At 40.6% G+C, this 25,302-nt stretch overlaps 1 protein-coding gene across 1 annotated transcript in view; it reads right to left on the bottom strand.

The window, feature by feature from the left end:
- The window catches only part of LOC115125652 (plexin-A4-like), a gene marked incomplete at its 3' end in the record, with an annotated part of 305,241 nt that overhangs the window by 223,629 nt on the left and 56,310 nt on the right, over positions 1-25,302 (bottom strand). The window contains exons 3-6 of the mRNA XM_065017000.1: positions 20,393-20,546; positions 15,088-15,187; positions 13,914-14,027; positions 12,295-12,298 (exon numbers count right to left, since the gene is read on the bottom strand). Of these exons, the coding sequence (XP_064873072.1) occupies positions 12,295-12,298; positions 13,914-14,027; positions 15,088-15,187; positions 20,393-20,546 (372 nt within the window). The remainder of the gene's footprint in view (positions 1-12,294; positions 12,299-13,913; positions 14,028-15,087; positions 15,188-20,392; positions 20,547-25,302) is intronic.

Below are 25,302 nucleotides of genomic sequence, written 5' to 3'. Positions count from 1 at the left end.
CTTTAGTATTTAACATGTGTTAATATCCCCACGTCACATTTAGTATTTAACATGTGTTAATATCCCCACGTCACTTTTAGTATTTAACATGTGTTAATATCCCCACGTCACTTTAGTATTTAACATGTGTTAATATCCCCACGTCACTTTAGTATTTAACATGTGTTAATATCCCCACGTCACTTTTAGTATTTAACATGTGTTATTAATATCCCCACGTCACTTTAGTATTTAACATGTGTTATTAATATCCCCACGTCACTTTAGTATTTAACGTGTTAATATCCCCACGTCACTTTTAGTATTTATCATGTGTTATTAATATCCCCACGTCACTTTAGTATTTAACATGTGTTATTAATATCCCCACGTCACTTTAGTATTTAACATGTGTTAATATCCCCACGTCACTTTTAGTATTTAACATGTGTTAATATCCCCACGTCACTTTTAGTTTTAAACATGTGCAATATCCCCACGTCACTTTAGTATTTAACATGTGTTAATATCCCCACGTCACTTTAGTATTTAACATGTGTTAATATCCCCACGTCACTTTAGTATTTAACATGTGTTAATATCCCCACGTCACTTTAGTATTTAACATGTGTTAATATCCCCACGTCACTTTTAGTATTTAACATGTGTTATTAATATCCCCACGTCACTTTAGTATTTAACATGTGTTAATATCCCCACGTCACTTTAGTATTTAACATGTGTTAATATCCCCACGTCACTTTTAGTATTTAACATGTGTTAATATCCCCACGTCACTTTAGTATTTAACATGTGTTAATATCCCCACGTCACTTTAGTATTTAACATGTGTTAATATCCCCACGTCACTTTTAGTATTTAACATGTGTTAATATCCCCACGTCACTTTTAGTTTTAAACATGTGCAATATCCCCACGTCACTTTAGTATTTAACATGTGTTAATATCCCCACGTCACTTTAGTATTTAACATGTGTTAATATCCCCACGTCACTTTAGTATTTAACATGTGTTAATATCCCCACGTCACTTTTAGTATTTAACATGTGTTAATATCCCCACGTCACTTTAGTATTTAACATGTGTTAATATCCCCACGTCACTTTAGTATTTAACATGTGTTAATATCCCCACGTCACTTTAGTATTTAACATGTGTTAATATCCCCACGTCACTTTAGTATTTAACATGTGTTAATATCCCCACGTCACTTTAGTATTTAACATGTGTTAATATCCCCACGTCACTTTAGTATTTAACATGTTAATATCCCCACGTCACTTTTAGTATTTAACATGTGTTAATATCACCACGTCACTTTTAGTATTTAAACATGTGTTAATATCCCCACGTCACTTTAGTATTTAACATGTGTTAATATCCCCACGTCACTTTAGTATTTAACATGTGTTAATAACGTCACTTTAGTATTTAACATGTGTTAATATCCCCACGTCACTTTTAGTATTTAACATGTGTTAATATCCCCACGTCACTTTAGTATTTAACATGTGTTAATATCCCCACGTCACTTTAGTATTTAACATGTGTTAATATCCCCACGTCACTTTTAGTATTTAACATGTGTTAATATCCCCACGTCACTTTAGTATTTAACATGTGTTAATATCCCCACGTCACTTTAGTATTTAACATGTGTTAATATCCCCACGTCACTTTAGTATTTAACATGTGTTAATATCCCCACGTCACTTTAGTATTTAACATGTGTTAATATCCCCACGTCACTTTAGTATTTAACATGTGTTAATATCCCCACGTCACTTTAGTATTTAACATGTGTTAATATCCCCACGTCACTTTAGTATTTAACATGTGTTAATATCCCCACGTCACTTTTAGTATTTAACATGTGTTAATATCCCCACGTCACTTTAGTATTTAACATGTGTTAATATCCCCACTCCACTTTAGTATTTAACATGTGTTAATATCCCCACGTCACATTTAGTATTTAACATGTGTTAATATCCCCACGTCACATTTAGTATTTAACATGTGTTAATATCCCCACGTCACTTTAGTATTTAACATGTGTTAATATACGTCACTTTTAGTTTTTGCAATATCCCCACGTCACTTTAGTATTTAACATGTGTTAATATCCCCACGTCACTTTAGTATTTAACATGTGTTAATATCCCCACGTCACTTTAGTATTTAACATGTGTTAATATCCCCACGTCACTTTTAGTATTTAACATGTGTTAATATCCCCACGTCACTTTAGTATTTAACATGTGTTAATATCCCCACGTCACTTTAGTATTTAACATGTGTTAATATCCCCACGTCACTTTTAGTATTGAACATGTGTTAATATCCCCACGTCACTTTAGTATTTAACATGTGTTAATATCCCCACGTCACTTTAGTATTTAACATGTGTTAATATCCCCACGTCACTTTAGTATTTAACATGTGTTAATATCCCCACGTCACTTTAGTATTTAACATGTGTTAATATCCCCACGTCACTTTAGTATTTAACATGTGTTAATATCCCCACGTCACTTTAGTATTTAACATGTGTTAATATCCCCACGTCACTTTAGTATTTAACATGTGTTAATATCCCCACGTCACTTTTAGTTTTAAACATGTGCAATATCCCCACGTCACTTTAGTATTTAACATGTGTTAATATCCCCACTTCACTTTAGTATTTAACATGTGTTAATATCCCCACGTCACATTTAGTATTTAACATGTGTTAATATCCCCACGTCACATTTAGTATTTAACATGTGTTAATATCCCCACGTCACTTTAGTATTTAACATGTGTTAATATCCCCACGTCACTTTTAGTTTTAAACATGTGCAATATCCCCACGTCACTTTAGTATTTAACATGTGTTAATATCCCCACTTCACTTTAGTATTTAACATGTGTTAATATCCCCACGTCACATTTAGTATTTAACATGTGTTAATATCCCCACGTCACATTTAGTATTTAACATGTGTTAATATCCCCACGTCACTTTTAGTATTTAACATGTGTTAATATCCCCACGTCACTTTAGTATTTAACATGTGTTAATATCCCTACGTCACTTTAGTATTTAACATGTGTTAATATCCCCACGTCACTTTTAGTATTTAACACGTGTTAATATCCCCACGTCACTTTTAGTTTTAAACATGTGTTAATATCCCCACGTCACTTTTAGTATTTAACATGTGTTAATATCCCCACGTCACTTTAGTATTTAACATGTGTTAATATCCCCACGTCACTTTTAGTATTTAACACGTGTTAATATCCCCACGTCACTTTTAGTTTTAAACATGTGCAATATCCCCACGTCACTTTAGTATTTAACATGTGTTAATATCCCCACGTCACTTTAGTATTTAACATGTGTTAATATCCCCACGTCACTTTAGTATTTAACATGTGTTAATATCCCCACGTCACTTTAGTATTTAACATGTGTTAATATCCCCACGTCACTTTAGTATTTAACATGTGTTAATATCCCCACGTCACATTTAGTATTTAACATGTGTTAATATCCCCACGTCACTTTTAGTTTTAAACATGTGTTAATATCCCCACGTCACTTTTAGTATTTAACATGTGTTAATATCCCCACGTCACTTTAGTATTTAACATGTGTTAATATCCCCACGTCACTTTTAGTATTTAACATGTGTTAATATCCCCACGTCACTTTAGTATTTAACATGTGTTAATATCCCCACGTCACATTTAGTATTTAACATGTGTTAATATCCCCACGTCACTTTTAGTATTTAACATGTGTTAATATCCCCACGTCACTTTAGTATTTAACATGTGTTAATATCCCCACGTCACTTTAGTATTTAACATGTGTTAATATCCCCACGTCACTTTTAGTATTTAACATGTGTTATTAATATCCCCACGTCACTTTAGTATTTAACATGTGTTATTAATATCCCCACGTCACTTTAGTATTTAACATGTGTTAATATCCCCACGTCACTTTTAGTATTTAACATGTGTTATTAATATCCCCACGTCACTTTAGTATTTAACATGTGTTATTAATATCCCCACGTCACTTTAGTATTTAACATGTGTTAATATCCCCACGTCACTTTTAGTATTTAACATGTGTTAATATCCCCACGTCACTTTTAGTTTTAAACATGTGCAATATCCCCACGTCACTTTAGTATTTAACATGTGTTAATATCCCCACGTCACTTTAGTATTTAACATGTGTTAATATCCCCACGTCACTTTAGTATTTAACATGTGTTAATATCCCCACGTCACTTTAGTATTTAACATGTGTTAATATCCCCACGTCACTTTTAGTATTTAACATGTGTTATTAATATCCCCACGTCACTTTAGTATTTAACATGTGTTATTAATATCCCCACGTCACTTTAGTATTTAACATGTGTTAATATCCCCACGTCACTTTTAGTATTTAACATGTGTTAATATCCCCACGTCACTTTTAGTATTTAACATGTGTTAATATCCCCACGTCACTTTAGTATTTAACCATGTGTTAATATCCCCACGTCACTTTTAGTATTTAACATGTGTTAATATCCCCACGTCACTTTTAGTATTTAACATGTGTTATTAATATCCCCACGTCACTTTAGTATTTAACATGTGTTATTAATATCCCCACGTCACTTTAGTATTTAACATGTGTTAATATCCCCACGTCACTTTAGTATTTAACATGTGTTAATATCCCCACGTCACTTTTAGTTTTAAACATGTGCAATATCCCCACGTCACTTTAGTATTTAACATGTGTTAATATCCCCACTTCACTTTAGTATTTAACATGTGTTAATATCCCCACGTCACATTTAGTATTTAACATGTGTTAATATCCCCACGTCACATTTAGTATTTAACATGTGTTAATATCCCCACGTCACTTTAGTATTTAACATGTGTTAATATCCCCACGTCACTTTTAGTTTTAAACATGTGCAATATCCCCACGTCACTTTAGTATTTAACATGTGTTAATATCCCCACGTCACTTTAGTATTTAACATGTGTTAATATCCCCACGTCACTTTAGTATTTAACATGTGTTAATATCCCCACGTCACATTTAGTATTTAACATGTGTTAATATCCCCACGTCACTTTTAGTATTTAACATGTGTTAATATCCCCACGTCACTTTAGTATTTAACATGTGTTAATATCCCCACGTCACTTTAGTATTTAACATGTGTTAATATCCCCACGTCACTTTTAGTATTTAACATGTGTTAATATCCCCACGTCACTTTTAGTATTTAACATGTGTTAATATCCCCACGTCACTTTTAGTATTTAACATGTGTTAATATCCCCACGTCACTTTAGTATTTAACATGTGTTAATATCCCCACGTCACTTTAGTATTTAACATGTGTTAATATCCCCACGTCACTTTTAGTATTTAACATGTGTTAATATCCCCACGTCACTTTAGTATTTAACATGTGTTAATATCCCCACGTCACTTTAGTATTTAACATGTGTTAATATCCCCACGTCACTTTAGTATTTAACATGTGTTAATATCCCCACGTCACTTTAGTATTTAACATGTGTTAATATCCCCACGTCACATTTAGTATTTAACATGTGTTAATATCCCCACGTCACTTTTAGTATTTAAACATGTGTTAATATCCCCACGTCACTTTTAGTATTTAACATGTGTTAATATCCCCACGTCACTTTAGTATTTAACATGTGTTAATATCCCCACGTCACTTTTAGTATTTAACATGTGTTAATATCCCCACGTCACTTTAGTATTTACCATGTGTTAATATCCCCACGTCACATTTAGTATTTAACATGTGTTAATATCCCCACGTCACTTTTAGTATTTAACATGTGTTAATATCCCCACGTCACTTTAGTATTTAACATGTGTTAATATCCCCACGTCACTTTAGTATTTAACATGTGTTAATATCCCCACGTCACTTTTAGTACTTTAGTATTTAACATGTGTTAATATCCCCACGTCACTTTAGTATTTAACATGTGTTAATATCCCCACGTCACTTTTAGTATTTATCATGTATTTAACATGTTATTAATATCCCCACGTCACTTTAGTATTTAACATGTGTTATTAATATCCCCACGTCACTTTAGTATTTAACATGTGTTAATATCCCCACGTCACTTTTAGTATTTAACATGTGTTAATATGTCACTTTTAGTTTTAATATCCCCACGTCACTTTAGTATTTAACATGTGTTAATATCCCCACGTCACTTTAGTATTTAACATGTGTTAATATCCCCACGTCACTTTAGTATTTAACATGTGTTTTAGTATTTAACATGTGTTAATATCCCCACGTCACTTTAGTATTTAACATGTGTTAATATCCCCACGTCACTTTTAGTATTTAACATGTGTTAATATCCCCACGTCACTTTAGTATTTAACATGTGTTAATATCCCCACGTCACTTTAGTATTTAACATGTGTTAATATCCCCACGTCACTTTAGTATTTAACATGTGTTAATATCCCCACGTCACTTTAGTATTTAACATGTGTTATATATCCCCACGTCACTTTTAGTATTTAACATGTGTTAATATCCCCACGTCACTTTTAGTTTTAAACATGTAATATCCCCACGTCACTTTAGTATTTAACATGTGTTAATATCCCCACGTCACTTTAGTATTTAACATGTGTTAATATCCCACGTCACTTTTAGTATTTAACATGTGTTAATATCCCCACGTCACTTTAGTATTTAACATGTGTTAATATCCCCACGTCACTTTAGTATTTAACATGTGTTAATATCCCCACGTCACTTTAGTATTTAACATGTGTTAATATCCCCACGTCACTTTAGTATTTAACATGTGTTAATATCCCCACGTCACTTTAGTATTTAACATGTGTTAATATCCCCACGTCACTTTTAGTATTTAACATGTGTTAATATCCCCACGTCACTTTTAGTATTTAACATGTGTTAATATCCCCACGTCACTTTTAGTATTAAACATGTGTTAATATCCCCACGTCACTTTTAGTATTTAACATGTGTTAATATCCCCACGTCACTTTAGTATTTAACATGTGTTAATATCCCCACGTCACTTTAGTATTTAACATGTGTTAATATCCCCACGTCACTTTTAGTATTTAACATGTGTTAATATCCCCACGTCACTTTAGTATTTAACATGTGTTAATATCCCCACGTCACTTTAGTATTTAACATGTGTTAATATCCCCACGTCACTTTTAGTATGTGTTAATTAACATGTGTTAATATCCCCACGTCACTTTAGTATTTAACATGTGTTAATATCCCCACGTCACTTTAGTATTTAACATGTGTTAATATCCCCACGTCACTTTAGTATTTAACATGTGTTAATATCCCCACGTCACTTTAGTATTTAACATGTGTTAATATCCCCACGTCACTTTAGTATTTAACATGTGTTAATATCCCCACGTCACTTTAGTATTTAACATGTGTTAATATCCCCACGTCACTTTTAGTTTTAACATGTGTTAAATATCCCCACGTCACTTTAGTATTTAACATGTGTTAATATCCCCACGTCACTTTAGTATTTAACATGTGTTAATATCCCCACGTCACTTTAGTATTTAACATGTGTTAATATCCCCACGTCACTTTAGTATTTAACATGTGTTAATATCCCCACGTCACTTTTAGTATTTAACATGTGTTAATATCCCCACGTCACTTTTAGTATTTAACATGTGTTAATATCCCCACGTCACTTTAGTATTTAACATGTGTTAATATCCCCACGTCACTTTAGTATTTAACATGTGTTAATATCCCCACGTCACTTTTAGTATTTAACATGTGTTAATATCCCCACGTCACTTTTAGTATTTAACATGTGTTAATATCCCCACGTCACTTTAGTATTTAACATGTGTTAATATCCCCACGTCACTTTTAGTATTAACATGTGTTAATATCCCCACGTCACATTTAGTATTTAGTATTTAACATGTGTTAATATCCCCACGTCACTTTAGTATTTAACATGTGTTTACACTTTGTGTTAATATCCCCACGTCACTTTAGTATTTAACATGTGTTAATATCCCCACGTCACTTTAGTATTTAACATGTGTTAATATCCCCACGTCACTTTAGTATTTAACATGTGTTAATATCCCCACGTCACTTTAGTATTTAACATGTGTTAATATCCCCACGTCACTTTAGTATTTAACATGTGTTAATATCCCCACGTCACTTTTAGTATTTAACATGTGTTAATATCCCCACGTCACATTTAGTATTTAACATGTGTTAATATCCCCACGTCACTTTAGTATTTAACATGTGTTAATATCCCCACGTCACATTTAGTATTTAACATGTGTTAATATCCCCACGTCACTTTTAGTATTTAACATGTGTTAATATCCCCACGTCACTTTTAGTATTTAACATGTGTTAATATCCCCACGTCACTTTTAGTATTTAACATGTGTTAATATCCCCCGTCACTTTAGTATTTAACATGTGTTAATATCCCCACTCCACTTTAGTATTTAACATGTGTTAATATCCCCACGTCACATTTAGTATTTAACATGTGTTAATATCCCCACGTCACATTTAGTATTTAACATGTGTTAATATCCCCACGTCACTTTTAGTATTTAACATGTGTTAATATCCCCACGTCACTTTAGTATTTAACATGTGTTAATATCCCCACGTCACTTTAGTATTTAACATGTGTTAATATCCCCACGTCACTTTTAGTATTTAACATGTGTTAATATCCCCACGTCACTTTAGTTTTAGTTTTAAACATGTGTTAATATCCCCACGTCACTTTTAGTATTTAACATGTGTTAATATCCCCACGTCACTTTAGTATTTAACATGTGTTAATATCCCCACGTCACTTTTAGTATTTAACATGTGTTAATATCCCCACGTCACTTTTAGTTTTAAACATGTGCAATATCCCCACGTCACTTTAGTATTTAACATGTGTTAATATCCCCACGTCACTTTAGTATTTAACATGTGTTAATATCCCCACGTCACTTTTAGTATTTAACATGTGTTAATATCCCCACGTCACTTTAGTATTTAACATGTGTTAATATCCCCACGTCACTTTAGTATTTAACATGTGTTAATATCCCCACGTCACATTTAGTATTTAACATGTGTTAATATCCCCACGTCACTTTTAGTATTTAACATGTGTTAATATCCCCACGTCACTTTTAGTATTTAACATGTGTTAATATCCCCACGTCACTTTAGTATTTAACATGTGTTAATATCCCCACGTCACTTTTAGTATTTAACATGTGTTAATATCCCCACTTTAGTATTTAACATGTGTTAATATCCCCACGTCACATTTAGTATTTAACATGTGTTAATATCCCCACGTCACTTTTAGTATTTAACATGTGTTAATATCCCCACGTCACTTTAGTATTTAACATGTGTTAATATCCCCACGTCACTTTAGTATTTAACATGTGTTAATATCCCCACGTCCCTTTTAGTATTTAACATGTGTTATTAATATCCCCACGTCACTTTAGTATTTAACATGTGTTATTAATATCCCCACGTCACTTTAGTATTTAACATGTGTTAATATCCCCACGTCACTTTTAGTATTTAACATGTGTTAATATCCCCACGTCACTTTAGTATTTAACATGTGTTAATATCCCCACGTCACTTTAGTATTTAACATGTGTTAATATCCCCACGTCACTTTTAGTATTTAACATGTGTTAATATACGTCACTTTAGTATTTAAACATGTGTTAATATCCCCACGTCACTTTAGTATTTAACATGTGTTAATATCCCCACGTCACTTTAGTATTTAACATGTGTTAATATCCCCACGTCACTTTAGTATTTAACATGTGTTAATATCCCCACGTCACTTTAGTATTTTAGTATTTAACATGTGTTAATATCCCCACGTCACTTTAGTATTTAACATGTGTTATTAATATCCCCACGTCACTTTAGTATTTAACATGTGTTAATATCCCCACGTATTTCACTTTAGTATTTAACATGTGTTAATATCCCCACGTCACTTTTAGTATTTAACATGTGTTATTAATATCCCCACGTCACTTTAGTATTTAACATGTGTTAATATCCCCACGTCACTTTAGTATTTAACATGTGTTAATATCCCCACGTCACTTTTAGTATTTAACATGTGTTAATATCCCCCGTTAATATCACTTTAGTATTTAACATGTGTTATTAATATCCCCACGTCACTTTAGTATTTAACATGTGTTAATATCCCCACGTCACTTTTAGTATTTAACATGTGTTAATATCCCCACGTCACTTTTAGTTTTAAACATGTGCAATATCCCCACGTCACTTTAGTATTTAACATGTGTTAATATCCCCACGTCACTTTAGTATTTAACATGTGTTAATATCCCCACGTCACTTTAGTATTTAACATGTGTTAATATCCCCACGTCACTTTAGTATTTAACATGTGTTAATATCCCCACGTCACTTTAGTATTTAACATGTGTTAATATCCCCACGTCACTTTTAGTATTTAACATGTGTTAATATCCCCACGTCACTTTAGTATTTAACATGTGTTAATATCCCCACGTCACATTTAGTATTTAACATGTGTTAATATCCCCACGTCACTTTTAGTATTTAACATGTGTTAATATCCCCACGTCACTTTAGTATTTAACATGTGTTATTAATATCCCCACGTCACTTTAGTATTTAACATGTGTTAATATCCCCACGTCACTTTTAGTATTTAACATGTGTTATTAATATCCCCACGTCACTTTAGTATTTAACATGTGTTAATATCCCCACGTCACTTTTAGTATTTAACATGTGTTATTAATATCCCCACGTCACTTTAGTATTTAACATGTGTTATTAATATCCCCACGTCACTTTAGTATTTAACATGTGTTAATATCCCCACGTCACTTTTAGTATTTAACATGTGTTAATATCCCCACGTCACTTTAGTATTTAACATGTGTTAATATCCCCACGTCCCTTTTAGTATTTAACAGGTGTTAATATCCCCACGTCACTTTAGTATTTAACATGTGTTAATATCCCCACGTCACTTTTAGTATTTAACATGTGTTAATATCCCCACGTCACTTTAGTATTTAACATGTGTTAATATCCCCACGTCTCTTTAGTATTTAACATGTGTTAATATCCCCACGTCACTTTAGTATTTAACATGTGTTAATATCCCCACGTCACTTTAGTATTTAACATGTGTTAATATCCCCACGTCACTTTAGTATTTAACATGTGTTAATATCCCCACGTCACTTTAGTATTTAACATGTGTTAATATCCCCACGTCACTTTTAGTATTTAACATGTGTTAATATCCCCATTTCGCTTTTAACATTGGTTAATATCCACACTTCACTTTTAACATTGGTTATTTTCACATTGACATGGTTGTGGTTTGGTTACAGTTGGACTGCCAATGCCATTGGAACTAGTGCCAATTACATGTGTCAATGAACATCTCTTAATAGTTCCATCCAATTCATCAGATAGATGCTGACAAACTCCTGCTCTGATCCAGCTCGTTAGGGGCCCGTTTGGCCAGGAAATCAACCTGGAGGGCTTTGATAGGTTTTAATATCATGAACACATATTTCATGGGTTTCCATGTCCCCCAGGGAGGTAGTGGGTAGAGGGTCCTCTGATGTGAAGACATGTGTGGTGTTGTAGCACGACGCCACAGGCAGACAGGGGGGAAGACAGGAGGGATGGAGGGAGAAAAGGATTTGATGCCCCCCTCGTTCACCTCAGACAACCCCAGAAAACATACAGTAGATAAAATGGCCCAATGTTGGGAAAATAAAGCTTTTGTGAAACTGAATATACACTAGTAGCTATGGATTCACACACATAGTGTTTATTCACATAACAAACGACATATCTGGGAGAGGGGAGCGTGTTCATGCTTTAGATTAGTGAGTTTTTACGTGGGGCTGTCTGCGGCCATTTTGGATTGACATTGTTTTCCATGTCAACAACATGAGCTGAAAAACGGAGTTCGCCGGGCAATGCAACATCACGTTATAGTCTGAGCAGCTCCTGCCTGGCCACTCCCATCGGTTACCCAATGACAACAAAGCCCGGCATGGCCTCCGGCCTAGCTAGCTTTAGTGATTTATCTTTGTGCATACTAACAGGGGGCTCAGTCAGCGGGAGGCCTCTGCATCACGTCGCTCATTACAAAACATCAGCGGATTACCCAGATCGACTTCCTGAAATCCCTTCATTGGAATAATATGGTGAAATGCATCTATCCCAGGGTCGCCGCGAGGGGCCATCCCACTTGTCTGAGCAAAGTTGACATGTCATTGTCTTCTGCTTGGAGTGGTGGAGGGTTGGGGGAGTGTGTGTGTGCATGTGTGTGTGCGTGTACGTTTATGTGTCTATGTGCGAGTGCACCCGCGCATGCGAGGCAAATCCATTAATTCGCAGTGACGTTGAACGTAGCGACAATCCCCGACCCCCAATCCCGAGGTTAATTAAATCCAAATTAAGCTCGTTAGGCGGACAGAAACACCTGCTTTTTAAAACAACAGTCAAACAAAAGCATGTTGGGGAGAGATGTCATTAACGTGCTAATGCTAAATCCCCCCAGCTTTATTTGGGAGCTGGGGTTTTTGTCAGTCAACACAATGAGAAGAATCCTACTATTATCCCTGGGTTAATATTGACCACCAACACAAGTGTTAATTGGATCCTGAAACGCCAAGCTAAGTCTCACCTACTCTCGGAGCAGTTCAAAGAGATAATGAATATCTCATTATTATTATTTTATTCCAGCTACGTTTATACACGTTGCATGTGCTTGAATCGCTCTGGGCAGAGATGGTGTTCTAATGTGGGATTCTAAATTATGGAGCATAAAACTCATCAGAAGAGGAAAACCCTCCCTGAGCTTGTTCCTGCTTGTCGTGGAGCGCCTGGCAACAGACATCAAGACAGGGATCTTCATCATGGATGCCCTGAGGGCCAGATTAACTACACAGTTCCTCCCCATGCTGCCATACCTTCCATCAACACACGACACACGACACACAGACAGACACACAGACAGACACACAGACAGACACACAGACACACAGACAGACACACAGACACACAGACACACAGACAGACAGACAGACAGACAGACAGACAGACAGACAGACAGACAGACAGACAGACAGACAGACAGACAGACAGACAGACACACACACACACAGACAGACACACACACACACACACACACACACACACACACACACTCACACAACACACTCCCACACACACATACACCCTCAAGGCCGGTGTGGTGCCAGGGAGAGAATCCAGGTCTGTTGTGTAGCTCATCAAGCTACACAGTAAAGATGTCTAATTACAGTGAGTCCTGCTTCAAAGGGAAAAGGCCAGTGCCAATACTATTGATAATTCACATGAAATAAGCTGTCGTTGGGAATAGGGCTGGGAAAAGGAAATGTTTCATTTTTATTAGATTTGGTGGGTCTGTAATCATCTTGTTGGGCGTGGAGGATAAGCATAGAAAGCCTGAGCCAGATATATCAGATGAAGTATGGTACTGTAGCTGACTCCTTTGCTTTATATGATGCAGGATATACAGTAAGTATGACCCTATCATAAATACTGTATGTTTGCTGGTTTATAATGATATGATCACTCACAGACTTTATTATTAAAGATATTCACAAGTGAACCAATGAGGACGCTACATCCTGAATCTCAATAGCCAATGAGACCATAATAATCATAATCAACTCATGTTTACACTTGACCCTTGACCTCTGAAATTACCTCTGCTTCTTGACGCGTCCCTCCTGGAAGGAGCAGGTGCGTGGGTCGTGGGTGCAGTCATGTCTGTATTTACACCAGTGGCACTGGTAGGGGCTTCTCACACATGACAAACACCTGAGAGAGGAGAAGGAGAGAGTAGAAGGAGAGAGGAGTATGAGAGAGGAGAGAGGGGAAGGAGAGAGGAGAAGGAGGAAGTGAGAGGAGGAGAGAGGAGAAGAAGTAGGAGAGAGGAGTAGGAGAGAGGAGAGAGGGGGTAGGAGAGAGGAGAGAGGGGAAGGAGAGAGGAGAGAGGGGAAGGAGAGAGGAGAGAGGGGGAGGAGAGAGGAGAGAGGGGTAGGAGAGAGGGGAAGGAGAGAGGAGAAGGAGGAAGTGAGAGGAGGAGAGAGGAGAAGAAGTAGGAGAGAGGAGAAGGAGAGGAGAGAGGAGTAGGAGAGAGGAGAAGAAGTAGGAGAGAGGAGTAGGAGAGGAGAGAGGAGTAGGAGAGAGGAGAAGGAGAGAGGTGAGAAAAGAAGGATGAGGAAAGAAGAGTAGGAGAGAGAGAGGAGAAGAAATAGGGAGAGGAGAGAGGAGTTGGAGAGAGGAGAGATGAGAAGGAGAGAGGAGAGAGTAGGAGAGAGGAGTAGGAGAAGAAGAGAGGAGAAAGGAATAGGAGAGAGGAGACAGGAGAGAGGAGAAGGAGAAAGGAGAAGAATAAGGAGAAAGGCGTAGGATAAAGGAGAGAGGAGAGAGTAGAAGGAGAGAGGAGAGAGGAGAAGGAGAGTGAAGAACAGGAGAGAGGAGAGAGAGTGAGGAACAGGAGAGAGGAGAGAGGAGAGAGTGAGGAGAGAGGAGAGAGAGTGAGGAAGAGGAGAGAGGAGAGAGAGTGAGGAAGAGGAGAGAGAGTGAAGAACAGGAGAGAGGAGAGAGGAGAGAGAGTGAGGAAGAGGAGAGAGGAGAGAGAGTGAAGAACAGGAGAGAGGAGAGAGAGTGAGGAAGAGGAGAGAGGAGAGAGGAGAGAGAGTGAGGAACAGGAGAGAGGAGAGAGACTATGACATTACTTTAATATTCTTTAGTTATGGGTATCAAACATCAATGATATGTTACAGTTTATAATGACATTTTCAACACTTCCTTTAAAAAAAATGTAATAAGCTTGTAATTCTGACTGTAATTGAGACTAGACATGTAGACTTACGACTTGTGGACGCTGCAGTTGTAGAAGACAAAGCTGGTGTTGGCGAAGACCAGGCCTGTCTCCTTGGACTTGAGGTAGAGCTGAACTATCTGGTGATCAGCTGGAGGGAGGGAGGGAGGATACAGAGAAAAACACTATGAGCAGGGTTGGACCACACCAACATATTAGATTACCTGGGATGTATTCACTAGCAAACAAACAGAACCAAACGGAACCAAAAAGAAGCACATGAAACATAACGGGGAGAGACCTATCTGAATTAGTCGTACAGAAACTCTTGTTTTTGTTGTGAAATGTTTTCCGTTGCAAAACGTTTTTTAACTGTTTGCAAAGATGTGCACTAATGATTACACCCCAGAGCACCTCAACCAATGGGAGGTGTGTCTATATCTACTATATCAGAGATGTACTGACTCTAGGATCTCTAGTCTGAATTATATATCTACTATATCCGAGATGTACTGACCAGTATCTCTAGTCTGAATTATACATCTACTATATCAGAGATGTACTGACCAGTATCTCTAATCTGAATTATATATCTACTATATCAGAGATATACTGACTCTAGGATCTCTAGTCTGAATTATATATCTACTATATCAGAGATGTACTGACCAGGATCTCTAGTCTGAATTATATATCTACTATATCAGAGATGTACTGACTAGGATCTCTAGTCTGAATTATATATATACTATATCAGAGATGTACTGACTAGGATCTCTAGTCTGAATTATATATCTACTATATCAGAGATGTACTGACTAGGATCTCTAGTCTGAATTATATATCTACTATATCAGAGATGTACTGACTAGGATCTCTAGTCTGAATTATATATCTACTATATCAGAGATGTACTGACTCTAGGATCTCTAGTCTGAATTATATATCTACTATATCAGAGATGTACTGACTCTAGGATCTCTAGGTCTGGAATCTAGAGACAGTCTGTCTGCTCCTGTCCTTCTGTCTGGTTTCCTAATGAAGGACTGTGTGTTAATATAGTCTGTCTGCTTCTGTCTGGTTTCTGTGTGTTAATGGAGGTGTCTACAGAGACAGTCTGTCTGCTCCTGTCCTTCTGTCTGGTTTCCTAATGAAGGATGTTAATGGAGGTGTCTACAGAGACTCTGTCTGCTCCTGATCTGGTTTCTAATGAAGGACTGTGTGTTAATGGAGGTGTCTACAGAGACAGTCTGTCTGCTCCTGTCCTTCTGTCTGGTTTCCTAATGAACGACTGTGTGTTAATGGAGGTGTCTACAGAGACAGTCTGTCTGTTCCTGTCCTTCTGTCTGGTTTCCTAATGAAGGACTGTGTGTTAATGGAGGTGTCTACAGAGACAGTCTGTCTGCCCCTGTCCTTCTGTCTGGTTTCCTAATGAAGGACTGTGTGTTAATGGAGGTGTCTAAGTCTGTCTGCTCCTGTCCTTCTGTCTGGAGGACTGTGTGTTAATGGAGGTGTCTACAGAGACAGTCTGTCTGCTCCTGTCCTTCTGTCTGGTTTCCTAATGAAGGACTGTGTGTTAATGGAGGTGTCTACAGAGACAGTCTGTCTGCTCCTGTCCTTCTGTCTGGTTTCCTAATGAAGGACTGTGTGTTAATGGAGGTGTCTACAGAGACAGTCTGTCTGCTCCTGTCCTTCTGTCTGTTTCCTAATCTACTGTTAATGGAGGTGTCTACAGAGACAGTCTGTCTGTTCCTGTCCTTCTGTCTGGTTTCCTAATGAAGGACTGACTCAGAGACAGTCTGTCTGCCCCTGTCCTTCTGTCTGGTTTCCTAATGAAGGACTGTGTGTTAATGGAGGTGTCTACAGAGACAGTCTGTCTCTCCTGTCCTTCTGTCTGGTTTCCTAATGAAGGACTGTGTGTTAATGGAGGTGTCTACAGAGACAGTCTGTCTGCTCCTGTCCTTCTGTCTGGTTTCCTAATGAAGGACTGTGTGTTAATGGAGGTGTCTACAGAGACAGTCTGTCTGCTCCTGTCCTTCTGTCTGGTTTCCTAATGAAGGACTGTGTGTTAATGGAGGTGTCTACAGAGACAGTCTGTCTGTTCCTGTCCTTCTGTCTGGTTTCTAATGAAGGACTGTGTGTTAATGGAGGTGTCTACAGAGACAGTCTGTCTGCTCCTGTCCTTCTGTCCTAATGAAGGACTGTGTGTTAATGGAGGTGTCTACAGAGACAGTCTGTCTGTTCCTGTCCTTCTGTCTGGTTTCCTAATGAAGGACTGACTCCATGTTTAATTCAACAGGCCGACATAGACATCTCCTCCCCCAAAGACAGGAAGAGAAAATGGTCGTCTCCCTCCCTCTCTCTGTCACTCTTGTCTTCTTTTACCCTTCTTCGCTGCCTCTCTCTGTCACTCCGGTCTTCGTCTCCGTTCCCTCTCTCTTCTCTCTGTCACTCCCGCTCTCTCTCTTTCCCTCTTTCCCTTCGTGTTGCTCCTGTCTTCCTATCCCTCCTCTCTCTCTCCCCTCTCTCTCTCTTGCTCGCTCTCTCTCTAACAAAAGGGGTGAATCGTTCATCAATCACGGTAAAGTGTGGCTGACAATGAATCTGTCCTAATTAGAGCACCTAAATGTTACCTTGATGCCTGCTAGGCTGCTATCACTAGCTCACTACCCCCTCCCTGCAGGGCCCCTCGGCCTCTCTCTCTCTGACACTGCCTGAACAAGATGGCTGCCTAATGAGGCACTCCATCCCTATCCATTAGTGTGGTGTTTCCTAAAGGACAAAATACTGTGTGTGTGTGTGTGTGTGTGTGTGTGTGTGTGTGTGTGTGTGTGTGTGTGTGTGTGTGTGTGTGCGTGCGTGCGTGTGTAAGAGGTGGTGTGGTAATTAGTAACCTTGCCTGAAGACTTGTGTCAGCTCATCGACCTAACGCCTTTAGCTCAGCAGCCTAACACAGTCTTGCTCCATGCAGCCAAGTCAGGTTTAATCTCAGACAGTCACATACATGGTAACATGTTACTGCGGCATCAACAGCTTTTTGGGGCGGCAGGGTAGCCTAGTGGTTAGAGCATTGAACTAGTAACCGGAAGGTTAAGCGAATGTCTTTTAAATAGTTTTCTCTACATCAGTCTTCATAGTGAATGAACAGGAGCTGGAGAGAAAGCTGCTGGCCTAATGTAAAGGTCGTACAAATCTGTCGTTCTGCCCCTGAACAGGCAGTTAACCCACTGTTCCTAGGCCGCCATTGAAAATACAAATTTGTTCTTAACTGACTTGCCTAGTTAAATAAAGGTAAATAAATAAATTACATGATGTTCATTTGGCATAACACTGAACACATGTTCCTAATTCCCCTGAGTCCCCTTTACTCTATCAGTTATACACCTGTGCATAGGTTGTGTGTGTGTGTGCAACAGGATGTGTGTGTATGGCAGAGTGTGTGAAGGGTTAGGTAAAGGTATTGTGTATAAGTAGGTGAGTGGGCGTGTCTGTTTCGTGTGTGTGTGTGTGTGTGTAATTGAGTCCGGGTTTGGTGTGAAGGTGTAATAGCCCATGTACACTGTAAGTGCCCCCCGTACTGTAAGTGTGTCCCCCTCTGTACTGTAAGCAGGGGTTTAGTGTGTGTTAGGCCTCAGTGGGTCCCTCAGCCCTGTAATTTCATGGTGGCCTGCTTGCCCCACTCCCAATACTTATAGGTGTTATTATTCATGCCATGCTGTACACAATCCCACCGTTGGGCTCTCACCCACCCGAGGCCACTGCCAAAAAGCCAGTCATCTGCTAATTTAGCTAGTGTATGGTTATCCTAGATTGAGTCCCAAATGGCACCCTATTCCCTATGTAGTGCACTACTTTTGACCAGGATCTGGCCAAAAGCACTACATAGAGAAACGGGTGGCATTTGGGACGCAGACTCAACATCAACAATAACAATGAAAGTGTCCATGTGAATGGCCTTTCTCTCTCTTCTAAGGCCTTTAGTCCTTCCCACCTTTACATTAGGCCAGCAGCTTTCTCTCCAGCTCCTGTTCATTCACTATGAAGACTGATGGAGAGAAAACTATTTCAAAGACATTCACTAAATGCGGTAAACAAATAAACATCTGCAGAGTATTTGTAGGAGGAACAATTCAGGGGGTTTTCTTCCTCTTTTCTCTTTAGCAGGATTAGCGTTGTGCCAACGTGAACCAACGGCTAGCGTTAGCGCTCCCTTACTACTTTTGAGGAGGCGTTACTTTTAGCGTTAGTGCTCCCTTACTACTTTTGAGGAGGCGTTAGCTTAGCCAACGTGAAGCAGCAGCTAGCGTTAGTGCTCCCTTACTACTTTTGAGGAGGCGTTAGCTTAGCCAACGTGAAGCAGCAGCTAGCGTTAGTGCTCCCTTACTACTTTTGAGGAGGCGTTAGCTTAGCCAACGTGAAGCAGCAGCTAGCGTTAGTGCTCCTTACTACTTTTGAGGAGGCGTTAGCTTAGCCAACGTGAAGCAGCAGCTAGCGTTAGTGCTCCCTTACTACTTTTGAGGAGGTGTTAGCTTAGCCAACTTTTGAACCAGCAGCTGGCGTGAACCAACAGCTCCCGCTCCTTACTTCTTTTGAAGAGGCGTTAGCGTAGCCAACATGAAGCAGCAGCTAGCGTTAGCACTCCTGCTTCTTTTGGCGCGGCAGCGTCTTCATTATCTCCACATGGAGACGTCTGGGTATTATGAAAGATTACCAGTCCTCCAGACAGCTGCCCAGATGTGTGCACTTTTCAATTATACCTGGGTTAACCAACCACGTCGAGGAGGAGAGAAGCGAGGATGAGAGAGGACAAGAAAGCTTAGCTCGGAGAATGAATGCTGTCAAAAGCGTTTTTTGGCAGCGGGATTAATTTTTAACCGCTCCTCCCCTTCACTTTGCCTTGGAAATGAGTCCCGGAGAGGTGGAGTGATCTGCCCGCGCTCAGGGCTGTTGGGGTCCCACATGTCTCTGTCAGCCTACCTCCTCGGTGAGAGATTAAGTAAATAAATGCTCTGTAATGACAGTTGATTGGGTGACTAAACACGTTCTAGGGCGCTGCTCCGAGGGTTCCGGGCTACGATGGGTAACAGGGAACGTAAGCCCTCGTAACCCCAGACCACACCAAGACCCAAATGAGACGCATATCAGTTCCCACATTTAGCAGGTCCTTGGCTTAACGAGTTAGTGTTTTTGCTTCATACTTAAACTAGTTAGTGTTTTGGCTTCATCAGTAACACCTCCATAAGCGTCAATACACTCATGTAAACCACGTAAAAAAATAAATAATAATAACATACTCAAAAGCAAAACCGAGCTCTTTGATTGGTCTGTAATCAGTCAGGTATCTTATGCTACAGACCTTTGTCTACGATAATGCGAGGCACCTCCTTCTCGGCAGGCGAGCTGCACCTGATGCGGTTCCCCTCCACCAGACCGTCCATCTCAGCCAGGTCCTCAAAGGTACAGTTGACCCCTGCAGACAACTCTGGGACGTTATGGGCCTCCAGGATCAGCTGTGGAGAGAAGACAGAGGAGGGTTACATATGGCATCAGGGGAGAAGAGCGGAGTAGAGGGAGGGGGTGGAACGGTCCTGTGTGGCTCAGTCAGTAGAGCATGGCACTTTCAACGCCAGGGATGTGGGTTTGATTCCCACGGGGGATCAGTAGGAAAATATATGCACCAGAGATATAAGTATCTCTGGATAAGGGCGTCTGCTAAATGACTCAAATGGCGTGAGAATTGGGAGATATTCCATTAGTAGAATTGGGAGATATTTCATTAGTAGAATTGGGAGATATTCCATTAGTAGAATCGGGAGATATTCCATTAGTAGAATTGGGAGATATTCCATTAGTAGAATTGGGAGATATTTCATTAGTAGAATTGGGAGATATTCCATTAGTAGATATTCCATTAGTAGGAGATATTCCATTAGTAGAATCGGGAGATATTCCATTAGTAGAATTGGGAGATATTCCATTAGTAGAATTGGGAGATATTTCATTAGTAGAATTGGGAGATATTCCATTAGTAGAATCGGGAGATATTCCATTAGTAGAATTGAGAGATATTCCATTAGTAGAATTGGGAGATATTCCATTAGTAGAATTGAGAGATACAGCGATGGGATAGATGAATGTATAGTGTCATCTGATGGTGGAGGGATAGATGAGGGGGAGAGCGGAGGGAAAAGAGGACAGCTGGGGGTAAGGATCCCCTGTAGACATACCATACCGTGATAAAGCCACAACATTGAGGGTTCAGTGAGTAGCAGTTCACCCTACATCACATCACACATCAGTATAGGCTCTGGTGTCCCAAATAGCACCCTGATCCCTATGTAGAGCACTACTGTTGATCAGGTGGCCCATATGGCTTGGTTCAAAAGCAGTGCACTATATAGGAAAAAGGCTGGCATTTGGGACTCAGCCTATATTAGCATATCACAACAGAAACATCAACATGACAGGATGTCTTCAGAGAGGCAGGAAGTCTTTCCTGTCCAGAGGACCATCTACGGCTCCCGCTGACTCACCCATCCATTAACTCATTCTGACATGAATACCTTTTCAATGGACATGAGAGAGAAGGAGAGAGAGAGTGAAGGAGAGGGAGAGAGAGTAAAGGAGAGGGAGAGAGAGTGAAGGAGAGAGAGGGAAGGAGAGGGAGAAAGAGTGAAAGAGAGAAAGTGAAAGTGAAGGAGAGGGAGAGAGAGTGAAGGAGAGAGTGAAGGAGAGGGAGAGAGAGAGTGAAAGAGAGAAAGTGAAGGAGAGGGAGAGAGAGAGTGAATGAGAGAGAGAGTGAAGGAGAGAGTGAGTGAAAGAGAGAAAGTGAAGGAGAGGGAGAGCGAGTGAAGGAGAGGTAGAGAGAGTGAGAGAGTGATAGAGAGAGAGAGTGAAGGAGAGAGTGAAGGAGAGGGAGAGAGAGTGAAAGAGAGAAAGTGAAGGAGAGTGAGAGAGTGAAGGGGAGAGAGTGAAAGAGAGAACGTGAAGGAGAGGGAGAGAGAGTGAAGGAGAGGTAGAGAGAGTGAAAGAGAGAGTGAAGGAGAGGGAGAGAGTGAAGGGGAGAGAGAGTGGAGGAGAGGGAGAGAGAGTGAAGGAGAGGGAGAGAGAGTGAAGGAGAGGGAGAGAGAGTGAAGGAGAGGGAGAGAGAGTGAAGGAGAGGGAGAGAGAGTGAAGGAGAGGAGAGAGAGAGAGGGAGAGAGAGTGAAGGAGAGGGAGAGAGAGTGAAGGAGAGGGAGAGAGAGTGAAGGAGAGAGAGAGAGAGGGAGAGAGAGTGAAGGAGAGGGAGAGAGAGGCAGAGAGAGTGAAGGAGAGGGAGAGAGAGTGAAGGAGAGAGAGAGAGAGGGAGAGAGAGTGAAGGAGAGGGAGAGAGAGTGAAGGAGAGGGAGAGAGAGTGAAGGAGAGGGAGATAGAGTGAAGGAGAGGGAGAGAGAGAGAGTGAAGGAGAGGGAGAGAGAGTGAAGGAGAGGGAGAGAGAGGGAGAGAGAGGAGAGGAGAGGAGAGGGAGAGAGTGAAGGAGAGAGAGAGAGAGGGAGGAGAGTGGAGAGGGAGAGAGAGTGAAGGAGAGGGAGAGAGAGTGAGAGAGGGAGAGAGAGTGAAGGAGAGGGAGAGAGAGAGAGGGAGAGAGAGAGAGAGAGAGGGAGAGAGAGTGAGAGGGAGAGAGAGTGAAGGAGAGGGGAGAGAGAGTGAAGGAGAGAGAGAGGGAGAGAGAGTGAAGGGAGAGGGCAGAGAGAGTGAAGGAGAGGGAGAGAGAGTGAAGGAGAGAGAGAGGGAGAGAGAGTGAAGGAGAGGGAGAGAGAGTGGAGAGAGAGTGAAGGAGAGGGAGAGAGTGAGGATAGGAGAGAGAGAGAGTGAAGGAGAGGGAGAGAGAGAGTGGAGGAAGGGGAGAGAGAGAGAGTGGAGAGAGAGGTGAGGAGGGAGAGAGAGGAGAGAGAGTGAGTGAAGGAGAGAGAGAGTGAAGAGAGGGAGAGAGAGTGAAGGAGAGAGAGAGAGGGAGAGAGAGTGAAGGAGAGGGAGAGAGAGTGAAGGAGAGGGAGATTGAGTGAAGGAGAGGGAGAGAGATAGAAACAAAAAGACATGGAGAGAAGAAGACAGCAGGACATGTTTGTTGAGTATCAGCTCTGTGTTTTACAAAGGCTGCTGGCGATTCTTTGACTGTTTGTCATCTGGTGAACAGTTGGAGGCCAATGCCCTCCTTGCTCTGTCCCCCTGGGCTACCCACCATGCCCTGCGGCAGGCCGCGCCAATTTCACATCCCACTTCTACGAGTACATGTCCCTGAGAGAAAGGGAGGGAGGGGGGAAGGAGAGAGTGAGGGGAGGAGCTATGTGGAAAGGGAGAGGAGGAAGGTGAGAGGAAATTAGGTATGGGGGGCAGAAATGAAGGGAAGAAAGAGGCAGGATGAGAAAAGGAAGGAGAGAAAGAAAGAAACAGTGAAACAAGTATGCAAGCAGGCAGGAGGGAGGGAGGGAGGGAGGGAATGAGGAAGAGAAGGATGTAGATTCCTGTTGTTGATGGTGCTGAGTAAACTGCTCTCCTCTCTAAAGAGCAGAGGATGAGTGGGGGGGGACTTGACAGACTTGACGAGTAGAAAAATAGTCCTCGAACAAGTGAGAAAGGGGGAGAAAAATATGAATGGGGTCAAGACCAAAATATAAATATTGAGGTGGCAAATAGAGGAGGCCTTGCATCCATTCTGCTGTTGGCCGCAGCACATTTCTAATACGGCGCCAGAGAAGCTCCTGTACGGTGTGAGAAGGGCTGACCTGCACTGTTTTTATATGGCTGTTTAGTGTTTAATGAAAAGTCTAAGGCTGTCGCTGGGCACCGTACAGATACAGCAGCTTCCCTATTACTGTAGAGGAGCCACACGCAGCCAGGCTCAGCCCTCTTCCCACTTCATTTCTTTTTCCTTTTAAGGAGCAATGTGGCGCAAGTTTTCTTCAATTACATCTGGAGCAGTCGCGGTCTAACCCGAGCCGCCCGGGCCTAAACATGGAGTAGGAAAATAAGCTGTGTTCCGTGTCAATTGAATCACACACACACATGGAGAGAAATAGGTTCTCGCGTCTCTCCTTAATGCACTGCGTCTCGCGTGGAGGATATGATGTGATAGATCGTATTGGCTTGGGTTGCCATAGTGACATAAAGAGGAGGATGTTGATCTGGGGGTGGTTCATTTAGATGCATACTGTACATGCCTCCTTGATTTGTATGACATGTGGCAGATTATGACAGCTGAATATATGATGCATTATACTGTAATAACACATGGTATGACACATCTTATGACTGTCATCCACTGAAAGCAGAGTGTGAGATTCCATATGCCTTGTGGAATCCTATTACAATGTGTGAATACATCTATTGCATTATTTACATTTACATTTAAGTCATTTAGCAGACGCTCTTATCCAGAGCGACTTACAAATTGGTGCGTTCACCTTAAGACATCCAGTGGAACAGCCACTTTACAATAGTGCATCTAAATCTTTCAAGGGGGGGTGAGAAGGATTACTTTATCCTATCCTAGGTATTCCTGAAAGAGGTGGGGTTTCAGGTGTCTCCGGAAGGTGGTGATTGACTCCGCTATCCTGGCGTCGTGAGGGAGCAGCGATCAGTTTTGACTGCTGCGGAACTGTACTTCCTCAGTGGTAGGGAAGCAGGCCAGAGGTGGATTCCAGTGCCCTTGTTTGGGTGTAGGGCCTGATCAGAGCCTGGAGGTACTGAGGTGCCGTTTGCCTCACAGCTCCGTAGGCAAGCACCATGGTCTTGAGCGGACAGCTTCAACTGGAAGCCAGTGGAGAAGCGGAGGAGCGGGGTGACGTGAGAGAACTTGGGAAGGTTGAACACCAGACGGGCTGCGGCGTTCTGGATGAGTTGTAGGGGTTTAATGGCACAGGCAGGAGCCCATACATCTATTGCAGTAATCCATACTGTAGATGACAGTGCCTGGATTAGGACCTGCGCTGCTTCCTTGTGAGGCAGGGTCATCCAGCATGAAAACGGGCCAGATGTTGTGAGAATTCCAGGGTGTTGTCCAGGATGCCAAGGTTCTTTTGGAAGGACACAATGGAGTTGTCAACCGTGATGGCGAGATCATGGAACGGGCATCCTTCCCCGGGAGGAAGAGCAGCTCCGTCTTGCCGAGGTTCAGCTTGAGGTGGTGATCCGTCATCCACTGATAAGACATGCAGTGATGCGATTCGCCACCTGGTCATCAGAAGGGGGAAAGGAGAAGATTAATTGTGTGTCGTCTGCATAGCA

The sequence above is a fragment of the Oncorhynchus nerka genome, unplaced genomic scaffold (assembly GCF_034236695.1).
Source record: "Oncorhynchus nerka isolate Pitt River unplaced genomic scaffold, Oner_Uvic_2.0 unplaced_scaffold_690, whole genome shotgun sequence".
Lineage (NCBI taxonomy): Eukaryota > Metazoa > Chordata > Actinopteri > Salmoniformes > Salmonidae > Oncorhynchus > Oncorhynchus nerka.
Note: the sequence above shows the minus strand (reverse complement) of the source record. Positions and strands in the feature narration are given on the sequence as shown.